Source organism: Nematostella vectensis, chromosome 7 (genome assembly GCF_932526225.1).
Source record: "Nematostella vectensis chromosome 7, jaNemVect1.1, whole genome shotgun sequence".
Classification (NCBI taxonomy): domain Eukaryota; kingdom Metazoa; phylum Cnidaria; class Anthozoa; order Actiniaria; family Edwardsiidae; genus Nematostella; species Nematostella vectensis.
In genome coordinates, this window is record NC_064040.1 from 14,468,400 (window position 1) to 14,484,233 (window position 15,834).

A 15,834-nucleotide genomic window follows, 5' to 3' on the forward strand; every position below is an offset into this window, starting at 1 on the left:
TTATTGGCAATGTTTCACAAAAAATCGCGACTTCAACCCAATCGTTTTACCTCTAAGAATAACAGTCGATTCCAAGCTACGAACAAGCTTCAAAACCATACCCTGGGCTACCTGTGGTTTAACCAGGTATAAACTGATGATCCTCTTTCATAATGACACTTTTCGATGTTGAAATACTATTTTTATCGGGTCTTCGTAAAGAAGTATTCAAGGGCCGCACAAACTCTGGTTGACGAGACCTATCCTGTGGTGTTTAAAAGTTACCTCTTCCATAGGAAGAATTACTTCTCCAAAGGAGCCATTTTGTGGTCAACGAAATACATCCATGATATTTGGCTTGTTCGTGTGTTTTTGTTTCACCTTCTTTAGTTTATTAAAACGTTTTTTTTTTACTGCAATTTTTAATATTTTGCGAACTCTTGTCAAAAACTGCTAAACCCCTTTCTGGCTTCCGTCATTCAAACAAACGGAATTACATTTGATGGTTTTTGGTTGGTCAGCGCCTTGCGTAGAGGTGGCGTGATTGGAAACCATTTCAGTGCTAGGCAATGATCCGCTTCAAGAATATTGAATGAGGCGATTTAGCTGTTGGAAATCGTCGGTTATAATTCGCAGAATATTGAAAACGGCCGTTTTATTGGTGGCAATAGTTTTGAATTTTCGCGATGTTATTTTTGTTCAAAGACTATTCAGCGTGAGAAGCAAGAAGATAAATGTAGCTCGAAAATGTCCATTTTGCCACTATATTGTCTTGGTTTTCAAGTTGTCTATTGGACAGCTAGTTTTACTGGGTAAAACCTTCCAGAAGAGCTCCTTGAAGATTTCAATAGTGCAAAAAGTATCGCTGACAGTATTATGGAGTTTCTTGGATAGAAGAAAGTCTAATTTTCCCAAGACAAAGTTTTCTAGGTTCCACTGGGTAAACCCTTCCAGACGAGCTCTTTGAAGATCTCCATTGTATAGTAGGCATCGTTGCCCGCATTATGGAGTTGATCGGAGAGAAAATTATTATTATAATCATGTTTAATGTGGAGTTCATTAAGAATTCTCGCCAAGTTTTGCTGGTGCTTGGCGCTGGGGAAGGCAGCCAAATAGAGCAACCTAGTATCTACAATATCTGGTAGATCCACCCCACGCTCGCGTAAATAGTCTGTTAAGTTCGCTGCTGAGTGGGCGGTGATGATTTCAGCTTCACTTAAGACGGCTTTAAGTGTACTTTTCGCCCTTGAGAAGCAAAGAAATTGTGTTGTTCCAAAATTGAACTTATTTCTGTTGTCTGGGAATATGTCTTTATTAAACAAATGCTGATTTTCCTTGATAATGATGTGACGACACTTGAACACATGGCATCCTTGTTCGATTGACGCATGCATCCGAAATAGCGTGAACCCGATCTCGAGTATTCTTGTCGGGTCATCTTCGTAAAGCTCAAGATCCAGAGCGAGAACTTTCCGAGCCTGTTCGGCAAGATTGCTCTGAATTGTTTGAAACAATCGTATACCCCTCACTTCCATTTGGAAAGCAATCTCCTCGTTTTTCCGTTTGAGGTTTTCAATGCATTTCTCCATGTCCTTGTTTGAAGCAAACATGTGTTTGACGCACGGTAGACGCCGTTTTGTTATTCTGACGGGAGCTTCTTGTGGTACTTTAAGTCCAACTCTTCTTTCAAGCTTCTCCTTTATCTTACAATACACGTTATAATCAACAAACAGCTTCGCCACATTGCTACAATCAAACGCGGTGACAAACACGTTAGACTTCAGGTGCTGATTAAACACTGTTTTAAAGAAGCTCTTTGCCTGAAGGCCAGCGGTGGGCTCCATGTTCAGACAGAAGCGCTGCCAGTGGTCCCTTAGGTTGTCGTAGTCGTATAGATAGTCCGGACACTCCTTACATGCCATACTATAGTTCATTGCTAGCTCGTAATCGATACTGAAGTTCTCCTGAAAGGTTAGGATCTTTAAGCCAGCGAATTTGCCGATCAGGTACCTGAAAAAGGATGTGGTCAGGGAAGTGGTATGCAGAGGCGCGACAGAGCACCACTCTTCACCGTCCTGAAATAAAGAAAATAAAACTGTCCATTAAACTGGGCTTAAATCGGGACCTGTTCTGTCGAACACGACAACGGTACGACACAACTAGCCAGCAAATCATGGTAATCTCAACAGCATAGACAACTTAGAGAAGACCATAAGTGGAAGAAAAAAAAATACTTGCAACTGAAAACTTATTTATACACAGTTTCAATGTACATTATATTGAAATAATTATTTATTGATTCCATAAATTAAATATATATAAATTTTATTAATTACTTTCCGCGTGTTATGACTGGAGGAATTACAGCCGGATTTAAAGCTGTTTCGTGTTTTAGCTTGGCGAACTGTTCTTTGGATAATTTAGCGATTTGTATGCCATGGTAGCCATGATAGCTAGTCTAGTGGGGAAGCGAAAGCATCGAAAACGGAAAAATGTCAGAATTCGCGATTTTTAATCGGCTTGAGTTTACTATTGCAATTTCCTCGTACGACATCGTAGTAAAGAAAAGTAGTTATTTTAAATTTGGTTTAAAAATTGCTTACCTAAGTGTTTTCATGTGTACAAATGGGAAACATCACTCGAGGGCAACGATGCAAGAATCTTTTTTGGGAAGTATTAAAGGGGCAGGGGATCAATGCAAGCAACTAGCGATTTTAAATGGGTGACCTGAATGAGAAGAACGTTCATAACGAGCTTGATAGGAGAGTTAATCGCGAGGTTGATAGGAAAGTTTCTCGCGAGTTTGATAGGACAGTTTATCACAAGCCTAATTGGAAGAATTCCTAAAGCCTTGGTTCGTTTTAATTTTAGTTATAGATAATTTCCTGAAAATCATTTAAACCTACAACACGTACACTATTTCCATACACCAAAGTCTGCTAATCTCCCTGCGCTAGCATCTAAGGCGATCACCTAAAGACTTTAATCTTCCAAAGGCGATAACTCATTGCGTTTTTTTTCTTGAAACTGTCTTATTCACAGTAAATGCTTGTCTCTTTATCATTATGAATATTTAACGAGGAACAGGTTCTTTTAATAAAAACGCTTTCAGCTGCATAATTTTGACTTACATAAAGCCGTAAAAGCATAGAGTCTTCAAATGCTATTTTATCATTTTTTTGCCAATTTGTTATTCTATAGTGTTAGCAAAAGCTACACTCAGGTCAAATGGTTAAATGAATAAATCATTGCTGTTACGGTTTCATAACATGATAACCCACTGGGTTTCAGAGAAACAAAAATCTTTATACGCGAATGTTATGGCTATAAAAAATGATTTGAGCTAACATCTACAGGTAAAAAACAGGTAATGTATATATACACTGACAGCACCAAAAGGAGCCTAATTTAAAAGAGAGAAGGTTGTTTTATGTGTGGTTTATAAACCTCAATTTGTCATATGCGGTTTTCAAGTCGATTTCCATGGCAAACAATTGAAGTAATTGAGATACTATGTACCAAGTTCTCTCATCTGGCGGAGCATTGCAAGCATCATGACTAAGTTCTCAGAATCTGGTGGAGCGAGAAAAGCATTCGAGCACATGCATACTAAGTTCTCTTATGTAGCAAATCTATTGAGATAATGGGACCGATAACAATATATCATATAATGAAAACATTTTTTTCGGGAAAACATTGAAAGCTGTATGTATAAAAGTTCTCTTATTTCATTGCATGATGATTGCATCTTAAACGTCCTTGGTTGCACAAGAAAAGATTGAAATAAAGAAAAAGGAAAACGCGTACCTTATCTTATCGTTCCGTTTCTCACCTGGCGCATGTTATCATTATATGCCCCTCATTTGAGAAAATAAATTGTCCGTTGATTACTGATGGATAGATCCCGCGATAGAAAAAGGTGCAACCACTGGAATACATTACTGCACCAAAATAAACGATAAGCGCATTTCATTTAAGAAGCCAAACAATTATGATAATTTTGCCCGAATGGGGCGACTTATGAAAAAAACATCGGGGAGGGGAGGGAAGGGGTGTGCATCACAAACCTTCGAAGACAAGGCATATAAATTGTTGTGCTCTTTTTTTAATTATAATTATTCTTGTATCTGCGCACTTCATGATCGAGATTATTGGTTAAGTTATGTTTATCTATATATATATATTTGTAATAATGAAAAAATATAGTTTGCATAATTGATAACATTGTAATTACGATGTATTTATTTATTCATGCCGACTCTGGGTGACTCTAACACGCTGTCAAACCCCCTGCTAACACGAGCCAAGCCTAAATTCCCTTGATCTAGCTTCATACATTTAATATATGTCCACCCTTGGTAGTTCGAACCCTTGATAGCTCGAGATTCCGATCATTCGAGGTGATTTCTCTTTCCCCTCAAGTGTATTTCCATATTTTCATGCCTGCACATTAACCGACTTCTTAGGGAAGGCGAAATACATGACACCATTTTTTTTCTAGTCCTTTTTATGGCTTTTGTTCTGTATTGTACATAAATATTGTACATATTATACGCCTAATGGCCCTTTATGCTCGCAGCCCGTTTTAATTATCTAGTCGCATATTTGACATTTTCAATAGAAAATTCATGTATATTCAGTAGTACTTCAGTGTTGTTTCGATAATTCGTTTAACCGGTAATTCGAAAACCAATTTCCATTTTTCTTTATGGTTCGAGTTTATGGGAATCAATTGATTTGTAAAAAAAACTATTAATTAATTATTGGATGGGTTGGCGCGTTCTTGCCTAGCAATGTCGGCCCTTAACCCAAAATAGATGAATTCTTTGTAATAGCCACTAAATTGCGTCTCTGTCTACAGTAAACACCACCGTTTAAGATTAAAAACCTACAGGCTAAACTTTGGCATTATTCGTTGTTTACCAAATGTTAGGGTCTCTTGAATGCCTTAACCTTAAAATTCAACTTAGGACTTGCTTAAAAGACTGAGCTCACATGAAATCCTTTTGTTTACGGTAAAAAGATCGCTATGATTTTCCTTTCAATTTATTGTCCCTTTTCGAAGAACCATCTTTCTTCTTCGACTCCGCCTCAAAACTAAGTAATGCTTGTAGAAGGACGAAAATCGAAGTATAGAGTTCTCGTCCCATCTTCTTCTCAATCAGTTCTGTTCTCCATTGTGTGATGTAACTTTCTTAAGCAAATTGCTATAAATCAATTTCCTCTACTATTGCTTTCTCGCTTGTCACTCAGAGGTGTATTTGCGTCCCCACTTTTTGCGCCAATTTTTTCAACTAATCAGTGAGGCGAAGGGCACAATAACAGCGCGCAACAGGGATCCCATCGTGACCACTTTATCGTAGCTTACCGCACGAGGTTCCGCTATAAAAGGGAAAGCTTCTCCCACCCCCGGGCTCGAATTTGCAATCATAATTAGAACACTGCAACGCTAGCAGTCACAAATTATGAGCCTCCTGTAAAATTGCTTATCTCTGGGCCTCAGTCGGCAGGAATACAACTATTTTTACACAGGTAACAAGACAGTTGTGTTAAGAGATTGATAAATGAGTGATTTGCTGTCCAACTACGTTTTTGGTGCAAAATTTTAAATTTTGCGCTATCCATAAACTAACGCACCTGCATAAATAATTCACGCGCTGTGATGGAAATGCTTGTATTTTAGGGCGCACACAGCTTGGTATAGGATTATTTTACGATAGATAGAAACATTTTTAGATGGACAACTCTAGGAATTATATTTATTTTGGTTTAGAATATGAAATTTTAATATAGCGCTCAGAGCAATTGCCCTGACATGTTGACTCATTGACGGCTGATTGATAACTGATTGCTCTCGAGCCCGGGGGTGAAGTGTGACATATAGACAAAAGAAAACATGATATACCCAGGCCCGTGCCCAGGGGGGTTGCAAGGGGTGCGAATGTGATAGTTGTAGACAAAACTATGAAGTATAGGCCTATTAGATGCGATAGAAATTAAATAAAATAAAAAAAACGAAAAAACAATTATAGATTCTGTAATAAATCTATAAGTCAAACTTTAATGCATAAGCATTAACTTGCATAATTTAAACTTGACTTCTTTGTAGCCAAAACCGATAATAAACGTTCCGTGGAGATAAAAATATCTGGTTTAATTTTGGTTCTTTGGAAGTGGAATTTTTATCAGAAAAAATTAAACTCCCCTTGAACAAAAGAGAATATATATAGGCACACCCAATCAAAGATACCTCGCGTGAATTACATACTGGAAAGATACGATGTATGGCGCGAAACTAAATTGCGACCCTGACGGCATTTTGCACAATGAGGAGAAGAGAAGAAGCTAGAAAGCGAAAAGCTTGATTCCTGGGTTGATCGGATAGTCAAAGGCAAGAAAAAGGGTCGTTCGAAGACAGTCTAGATGGAAGTGGAACGACCACAGGTAGGTTCTAACACAAAAATAATTCAGCACGTGTTGACTCAAATTCTACATTTACTTAGGCGCTGTTCTATAACAACTTTTTGGTTCGTAAACAGATAGCCGTCAACTTACCAGCACTTAGGCGGGTGTCACAAGATTTTGGACCTCATCACAAGCCTAATTTTTGTTTGATATTTGGATCAAAGATCTCAATGTTCTTTAAACTTTTTTCAATAGTCTTTTGTCTTTTTCTTTTCCTCTAGCTCGCTGCATCACATTATTTTCAATGAGAAACCCTCTCTCCTCACAGGGAAAACATCAAGCGTCCAAGTGTCTCCAAGAGTGCATGATCAGCGGGCAGCGTCTTAGACAGGCAATCGAGAATCCAGCGAAATCTGTAAACACCCTCCTTGATGAAGAAAAGAGACGCAACATAGAGCGCAACAAGCACATAATCAAATGTGTTGCGGAAGCAGTGCGCTTTTGCGGTCGCCAATGCATTGCCTTGAGTGGTGGTGGAGTCAGGTGTTAACAGCAAAGACGAGCATGCATATCAGCTCAATAGAAATGTGGGCAACTTTGTGGCAGCCCTTCAAATGATTGCCAATCACGACGCTGTCCTAGACCAGCACCTCACTGCCACTGGAATGAGAAATAGGAACGCCGCGGATACAGAATGAAATCATTGAGATAATTGGCAACGATATGATACTAGATGGTCTCTTGGACAAGATCAGGGCTACAAAGTTCTTCAGCATAAAGGCTGATGAAGTCACAAGCAACAACAAGGAACAGCTAGCTTTGTGTATCTGTTTCGTCGACGGCAGTCAAGTGCACGAAGAATTTATCGGTTTCATCCACCTACAGAAAAAACAGGCCAAGAAATAGCCAATGTCATATTGGAAAAGCTGCAGAGTCTCGGTCTGGACCCGAAAAATATCCGTGGTCAGGGTTATGATGAAGCTGCTAATATGTCAAGCGACAACGTTGGGAGTCCAGCGCAAAATCAAGAAGCGCCCAAAGCAGTTTATGTGCATTACAGTGGACATTGCCTTAACTTGTTTATCGCCCATAGTTGTCACCAACAAAGCATTACGAGTGCAATCGATAAACTAAAGCAATGCAGTCTGTTCTTCTTAGAAGTCCAAAACGAGAAGGTAAGGGAGATCTAGAAAACCCTCAAACCTTATTTTGATAAATGAATAAATATAATTTTGGCACTTTTCAATCCATAGGTCTTCTTAACTTTCGAAAAGGCGGTAGATGACGCGGATCGCCGCAAGGCTCTTGTGTATATGTGTCGGACAAGATGGGCGGCCCGCCACAATGCATACACACATTTCTATCAGTCATTTACCTTTATAATCACTTCTTTGGAGAATATCATTTATGGAGCTAATAGCGAACTGATGGGTGGGGAGCACCAAGATGCATCATGGGACAGGAGGAGCAAGGACAACGCAGCCTCTTTGCTGGCAAGTCTTACCTCCTTTTACTTCATTGTCTCCTTCCTAGTACTCTACGAGTTTCTATCACACTTGGCGGGAATAACTGTGAAGTTGCAAGGCAGAGCTGTAGACATTTTTAAAGGTAGTCTATAGCTTTTTTTCTGCCAAGTGTCTGCCTCGATTTTCATCTTTTGTTTGTATTTCCCAGTTCCTACAAGTGAAGGAGACCTATGAGGTGTTGTCATCAAAGATGGATGAGACGTTCTCCCATATATACACCCACGCTGTGCGAATGGCTGACATCATAAATACTGCTCCATCGATGCCGCGTCTTGTTGGGAGACAGGTTCATCACGTGAACGCCCCGGCTGTTAATCCCGAGGAGCATTATAGGCGTAATGTTGCAATCCCCTTCATGAACCACATCCAGTCGGAACTGGAAGAACAATTCTCAGGTGATAAAACTGTTCGCAAGAAATACGCAGTAATCAGTGGATATTATTTGATAGTTGATAGCTGACGTTGTTTGTGTAGGTCTGTCAGTACATGCCTCGAGGCTCCATTGCTTTGTCCCATCCATCCTTTGTGAGAAGTTTCCAGACGAAGAGGCCGAGGCCATCCTCGATACATACAAAGATGATCTCCCCTCTCTGGAACTCTTGCACCAAGAATTGGTCCGATTCAAGATAAGGTTATTGTAACACTAATAGTAAAACTTATAGTAACTTCATTGAAGATTTATTTGTCCAATCTAATAAAAAGCCAAATTAATTGCAAGCTACAAAATTGGTTATTTCAATAATATGTAATATCTTATCATTAGCTTCCTGTTTTTATTTTTTTCTAGATACGACGCGAAACAGTGCAATGACAGACCAAGTACCGCAGTCCAAGCTCTAAAGGAGTGTGATAGGGACATGTTCCCTAATATCTCCACGCTGCTACAGATCTGTTGCACTATACCAGCTACAAGCTGCGAGTGCGAGAGAAGCGCGAGTGCACTTCGACGCCTCCACACGTACAACAGATCGTGCATGGGGCAAGAGAGGCTGTCGGCATTGGCCCTTTATCCATTGTCACTACGACACCGACGTCGACCTGGATCAAGTGATCAATCAGTTTGCAAGAAAACACCCTAGAAAAATTGACCTTGGAACCATGCTTAAAGATTAATTTTGGGCAGAAGATCAACAGAATCATATACAGCCAGTAGCGGTCAAGGCCATGTGTATAGATATGAAAGAAATAAAAGAGAACACATTTATCCGTCACGCAATAGATGTTTTATATTTCCTCCCCCCCTCCCCCCATTCCCTGAAAAACTTGTTCCACTATCCGTAAAAGTGCGATGAAGAGCAGTTACTGTAGTTTGATGTAGCAAGCATGACTCCAAGCGCGTGATCCAAGCGCTACTTCCACTTGGGTGGTCTTCACCGTAGACAACATTCATTATGTCGGCCGCCAAAAAGTACAAAAGTAACGTTTGATAGCGCTACTTCCACTTGGGTGGTCTTCACCGTAGACAACATTCATTATGTCGGCCGCCAAAAAGTACAAAAGTAAACGTTTGATAGCAATAACTTAGCGGTATAGAAAAGTTTCTGAAATGTATATTATAGTTATTTCCTTGTGTACTGCATAGAAATTTGCAAGCTTCTAAACCAGAAACCAGACAAAATATTCTTATCAGACATTAGTCTAGGATCCACACAAATTACAGAAGTTGCTGTAAATAATCCATAAAAGAAACCATAATTATGATGCCGTTCCATAGATACTAGCTGATTTTACTCGCGTAAATAGAAATTTTATTATTATTTAATTTTTTTTATGAAGTACCCCCCTGGCCGTTTTTAGTATCTGTTTAGTATCCGAGGGATTAGTATCTAGGATCACCGCGGTCACGCGGGCAATGGTCAAAATAAACTCGACACTCTAGACACTTAAGCTTTTATTAGAAATAAAGCTTCTGTCATTAGTTATAAGTATTTAAAGTAGAACAACGAACCGTTTGGGCACCTGTAAACTTTGGGCCTTCAGACTATTGACACAACAGATTTCATAGGGGTAGGGGTAGGGGGCAATTCAAGTATTAGGGAGACGTCGTAGACGGGACATAATGTTTGATTATTTGTATGGATATACTTATGGATTCCCTTGCTTCAAAACCAGCTAATGCATCAAATCGCTTTTTTATTTTCAAACCAGTTAAAAGCAAATGCGAAGTAATGTTTTTACAACCGAATAAATGCATACAGGCAGGGATTACTTCTGTTATCATGCGTAACTTCGCAGCGATCTATATAGCAAGATACGATTATCGAGAGCGCCTGTTAAATTTCTTATCTGAATAATAGTATTTGTAACCGACGATAACAACGCTGTTTACTAGCCAACGCGAACTTACAAATCCACTATCTCGTCAACAGGTCATTGTGTGTTATGTATTCTCAGCTTGTTAGCTGTTTGTACAGTATTGATCGAGTAATGTATTTGTTTACATATCAGAATTCTCCAAATGTAACATTTTGACACTTTTGAAGTACTTACAGTTTGCGGATACGAGCTATCGCCGCGAAAATAGTTCTGCGTGAGCACCAACAGATATTGCCCCGCACAACGAGAAGTGCGTTGAAAATTTGCATTGCTTCTTACGCAGGTTAAGGTAATCATCAGGGGACTAACAATAGGTCTGAATAATTGTTTCTCAAAAAGCCATTCAATGAACTTTGTATTCGGGTAAAGCTGACCCCTTGACACTGCACGCTCGTTGGATTTGGAAGTGCTTCTCTTTGCTGAAAAAAAAACTAGTTTATTGCAGCGCTAGAAACATTATCACTCTAGAAACCATTTCCAATGGTGAGAATTCTGTTTTGATTATACTAACAAACGAGTCGGGGTTCAAAAACAATAATGAATAATCATTGTAGTTTTCTTTGTCTTAATCTGGATTCACAGCTGTCAAATATTCCAACCTTTTTCACCCCTAACTGGTAATCTCACAAAACAGCTAACTTTTTTGTTTGTGGAGATAACGAAAATATGGTATTCGTGCTTATAATGTTGTTTTATGAATAAGGGTATACTTTGTTTAGCGACGCACATGGTCTATTACAAGCTATGCAAATTTGTATTACTCATCAGATAGCTTTCTATCCGGTTTCTGTTTGCAGTTTTAACCATTTAAAAATGGTCTCCTACATCCCCGTCCCCCCTTAGAGTGACATTTTTAACCTGAGTATCAGGCCCTCCTATGTTTCTATCGCGCCAGCGATAAATTTTTCCTCTTCGACTTTTGAAAAATAAAATCGCCTGATACTCAGGCTATGACATTTTCTCATCCCGATACGCTCTTTCCCAAACACAAATTTAATTAAAGCCTTAGTAAATAAAGCATAAAATAATACATCGAAAAGATCTCTATCTTGAAACGGTGTGGTTTTGGACGGACAGACGTTCTTGTATAAAGAGAAACAATACATTCTATATTGCAATCTTGTTGTGGGGGTTGATATTAATCGATCGAATAAAACGCTAGCCTCATTGTATTGAAATTCTATTATTTTCTGAAATACTAGACATCGACAATTGCAAGAGTTGCTCTTTTTTCATAGTCGCTTAATGAATATAAACCGTTGACAAACATATATATGGTCTAATGAATAATTTTATCCCTTTTCTAATATTTATTTGCTTGCAAGGCATAAAATAAAACTGTTGCCTAAAATATAAGATTAGATAGAAGAAAAATTAGAAAAAATAATCTATTGATTCTTGCTCACTCATTTAGTATTCTATGCTTGTTTTTAGCAGTGAATTGTAATTTGTGTATTGTGTATTGGCGAGGTTTTTTGGTAATAGTTCAAGCTATAAATTGTCTTCGTATGAATTCCCGCGGCTTTTAAAGCTGGTGTGGGATCATTTTCACTGCAGTTTTCTAGAGTTATAAGAGCGAATTTTGCATGAATATCCATCGATGGCAACTGGCGATGCTGTCAACAAAAACACGAGACGTTTGGCGTTTCCAAATATTCCCAGAAATTTGTGGCTGCCTGTGGTCAAGTCTCCTCCGATCTGGAGTGTTTATTTGCCCGAGTGGGCCCCATTACAAATTGCCAATTATTGGCACCAGTGAAATCACAACTGTTAAAGCTGCTATGACCTCAGACTCATGTATTTGTCTGCCTAATAGTTATGTTCAAGATGCTCAAATAAACAGTTGCATGCAAAGTTACTACAGGAGTTTTGTCTTACTTACAAAAGATGTAAAACAAATGAAAGTTTGAGATTTGATGAAACTAATGGAATCTTTAAGAAAAGTTGAGAAAAAGATTGAAAGTGCTACTGAAAAGAGCTGCTCTCAATTCATCGTAATTGAATGATCTTGCAAACAACTACAAAAATCATGTTGTTGTTTTTGAAAATAGAAGTGGTAGTTTTTTCAACCAATTTTATTGCCTGGCTAAAACAATAAATTCATGTATTCCTAGAACAAACTTTTGATACTCTTACAGAAGTAATGTAACTGTAGTAATGGCGATCGATCCAATTCTAATGCTAGAAAAACTGGCTCTGAATTTCCTAATTGAAGAGGAGGCATGGATTGCAATAACTGTAGCAAGGAATGTATTTTACCCTTTTCAATAAAATAGTGGGGAAGCGGGGATTGGTACAAACGTACCGCTGGTGGTCGACTCGTTTATCGTAACAAACGCATAGGGACAGCTCGCTTAAGGAGCCAAAACAATTCAAACAAAACCAGTAGAGGGAAGAAATGCGTAGTTAATTAAACTCTAACAATGCGTTACACAATACTTTGGAGTAAAATTATCCTAGAGCCCGTGATCTCACAATCCAATTCTCCGAGCACTTCACTATCTTGAAGATACTTCTAGTTAAAAAAAAGAATAAAACAACATGCTTGAGAAAATTTTAATATGCTGATTAGGTGTACATATTGTTTTCCATTTTAAGTTTTCTTTTCTTTTATAAAGAAGAGATAAGTAAAAATGACATGAATGCGCAAAGTGCATGTAAAAGCAAAAGTCTTCGTGCGATGTAGACATTGATAATGTGATAGAATACCCAATTAAAAGAACCTTATTTACAAGAACGTCCAGCCTGAGATCTCAAACAAGAAACATGCCGAGGCTCAGCTAGCAGAAATATATGCTTTGAAGTTATTTTGATATGTTCTTAAACTTCATAATCAACATCTACAATCATTATTCATTTTTGTTTTTGAACGTCGACTCGTTTGTCAGTATAATTAAAACAGAACTCTCACCATTGGGAATGGTTTCTAGAGTGATCATATTTCTAGCGCTGGAATAAAAATTTTTTTACAAAGAGAACTAACTACGGCCAAATCTAACGAGCGTGCAGTGTCAAGGGGTCAGCTTTACCCGAATACATGATCACTGAATGACTTTTTGAGAAAACAATTATTCAGACCTTTTGTTAATCCCCTGAGAATTAACCTAACTTGCGTAGGAAGCAATGTGATCCGGATATCTCCCCCCCTTAGGAAACGCGCCTCACGTTATAAAAAGAGTGTAATCAGATCAAAGTTCTACTTATGCAGGGCCGTAGCAGGGGTGGGGCACTGGGGGCATGTTCCCCCCTAATATTTTCAAAAATTATACGAAAATGACTGGTAGGGGCGTGGCTGTGCCCCCAATATTTTCGTAATGTTTCTGTAGAGTGCCTCCCAATATTTTCGTAATGTTTCTGTAGTGTGCCCCCAATATTTTTGTATGTTTCTGTTTCAAATGTAAATCTTCATATTATGGCTCGCATAAGCCCCTCTTCATTCGTTTCTATGCGAGCTCCTCACCTTGCCTTCCATTAGTTTGTTTGGTTAAAAGCGGGTATTATCTTATCTCATGTGTGGAAGGTTGGTTCCATAACATATATAAAATTCATTTGATTTCCCGAAATCTTACGGCCTTGTTTTTTTTGCCGAATATAGAACATAGAATCTGAAGACCATCGTTCATTTTCTTTTATTCAATTTTTTCAGGAGAGCGTCTTGAAAATTGCCCCATACAAGAGAACTCCAAAAATACCCTATCTTTTAGGAAGGCTTCAGGTTAAGGGTTTAGTCTTAAGATATCTGTATGGATATGGAAAATTGGCATTTAACTTATCGAAATCCGTCATCAAATTTTTAGTTAGGGATTTGTTTTCGAGAAAAAGCTATTTATCTTAACCTAGGTAAGCCGTTTTGAGCACTTTTCTTAGTATTTTTTTTTTAATTCGCGCTCTGCCGCACGCCGACGCGCCGACAATTGAATAAGCATACATTTACATATCACCTATGTCCACCGATTCTGCCCCATGATGCGCCTATATTCTGTCCAGTGTACTGTTATCAGACAGACAAATAATTTAGTCTTTATCTTAGTTAAATGTAGCGGTTTGACCCCCCGATCGACCCATTCCTTCCCAGTCATTCTCTTACACTCGCTAAAAAGTGCTCAAGAAGGAAACATCAGATTTGTCTTCAGAAAGCCTTGTTAGGGGCCCAAACATCAAAATCCTAGGGTAACAAAGCTGGAGTTTTTGAAAATTATAATTCCACTTCATTTCAAAGCACGAAAACAAAGATTAAATGAGACAAAAAGACAGTTATTGGAATGCATGTCTGACAATTGTCTCGCTAGAGAGATATGATCTTTTCGGCAATATTGCTGCAAATAGGGAAATAAGGCATAATTACTTTTTTCCCATAGGAATCGTCATTTGTTATGAGTAAAAGACAAACACTCTATGATCGGTCTATATTTTTAAAATAACCCCACCCTTTGATTTGTATTTTGCCACTTGACATGGATTTGGCCAATAAACGTGCGCATTCAGTTAGAATAAACACTCACTATTTTAAAATGGTGTGTAAATTCAGTATCAAAGTATACACCTATTTCAGAAAAGGTTGTCAGTGCAAATGGCGATTGGCAAATGGCAGTTCTACGATCGAAAGTAACCATGCGTCTCGAAGAATGTGGATGAATCAAAACAATTATCCATTAAAGGTTACATATGCTTGGCTCTTACATTGCTGGACTTTATTTAACACCTTGAATTTTACTAATAACTAGTACACATAACCCTTTACCATTTGTCATTCGCCATTTGCACTGACATCCCTTTGTGAAATAGGTGTATGTGTATGTTTTTGTGAATATAGCTTGACGTATAATAAGTACACATGTGTGAATAGTGTGTATATATAGTGGGTAAATTATAACTTGATAGAACTTTGTAGAAAATACACGCAAACAACTGTTTCATCCCTATAAGCCTTTTTTGTAAAATAAGTATATACATATAACGTATATATTTGGTAATTAGTCCTAGCCTGAGGCTGCTAGAAGTGTTAACAAGTTTACACGGCTGAAAAAAAAAAGTATTAGCAATAAACAAACAAGTATCTGATACTTAGGGTTACCTCATCGCATCCATACGAATATTTTGCCATTATCTTGAGCTTGGAACAGAAGCGTGTATGTTTTTCCCTGGAACCAAAAATACATCGTGTGACACAGACAGGCTCCTTATCTCATGCTTGTATTGCGCGCAGTCGTAGCGCGGTTATTCCAAAGTACTTGGCCCTCCATTAGAACCACGCTAGCGCCCAATTGCCAGCGGGGATCGGCAAATAATGTGCCCAGGTCAAGCAAATTGTCTCTAATTAACAACTAATGGATTTTAAGAGCAACATTATACTTTTTAGTAGACTGTTTTCCCCCTTATTGATATGAGCTTATATTGTCAATAAGTTATTCATTATCGACAGGTTGTTTCGTATCTACAATTTGGGCGAGTGGTATTTCGAGAAAATTCCCGAGTGATAAAATACGTATAAGCAAAAAGCAGTCGCTGACCCAAACGGCCCCGTACTGCGGGCGATTTTTAAAAACTTGTACTTTTTTACTATTTTGAGCTCAAAATTCAGGGTGGGAATTATATACGCGGGTTAAAT

At 38.3% G+C, this 15,834-nt stretch overlaps 2 protein-coding genes across 7 annotated transcripts; one reads left to right on the top strand and one right to left on the bottom strand.

Moving 5' to 3' along the window:
• Window positions 1-392: 392 nt before the first annotated feature.
• Window positions 393-10,641, bottom strand: LOC5507893 (uncharacterized protein YDR514C). Of its 3 annotated transcripts, none has more exons than XM_032376618.2 (2): window positions 10,401-10,641; window positions 393-2,054 (listed from the first exon to the last, which is right to left on the bottom strand). In XM_032376618.2, exons 1-2 carry the CDS (start codon window positions 10,521-10,523, stop codon window positions 906-908), a joined length of 1,272 nt encoding a protein of 423 aa, XP_032232509.1. In that variant the 5' UTR covers window positions 10,524-10,641; the 3' UTR covers window positions 393-905. The 3 variants fall into 3 exon arrangements, with proteins under 3 accessions (XP_032232509.1, XP_032232510.1, XP_032232511.1); XM_032376619.2 differs by lacking the exon at window positions 10,401-10,641 and adding an exon at window positions 3,812-3,952; XM_032376620.2 differs by lacking the exon at window positions 10,401-10,641 and adding an exon at window positions 3,787-3,924.
• On the top strand, window positions 5,788-9,121 carry LOC5507894 (52 kDa repressor of the inhibitor of the protein kinase-like). Of its 4 annotated transcripts, XR_004294812.2 has the most exons (6): window positions 5,788-6,423; window positions 6,713-7,559; window positions 7,638-7,992; window positions 8,059-8,305; window positions 8,385-8,541; window positions 8,698-9,121. XR_004294812.2 is itself a non-coding variant. In XM_048730077.1 (4 exons), the coding sequence occupies exons 2-4, from the start codon at window positions 8,101-8,103 to the stop codon at window positions 8,987-8,989; spliced, it is 654 nt and encodes a 217-aa protein (XP_048586034.1). In that variant the 5' UTR covers window positions 7,581-7,992; window positions 8,059-8,100; the 3' UTR covers window positions 8,990-9,121. The 4 variants fall into 4 exon arrangements, 1 of the variants encoding a protein (XP_048586034.1); XR_004294811.2 differs by having other exon boundaries at window positions 5,794-7,559; XR_007312209.1 differs by having other exon boundaries at window positions 5,795-7,559; window positions 7,918-7,992.
• Window positions 10,642-15,834: the final 5,193 nt, after the last annotated feature.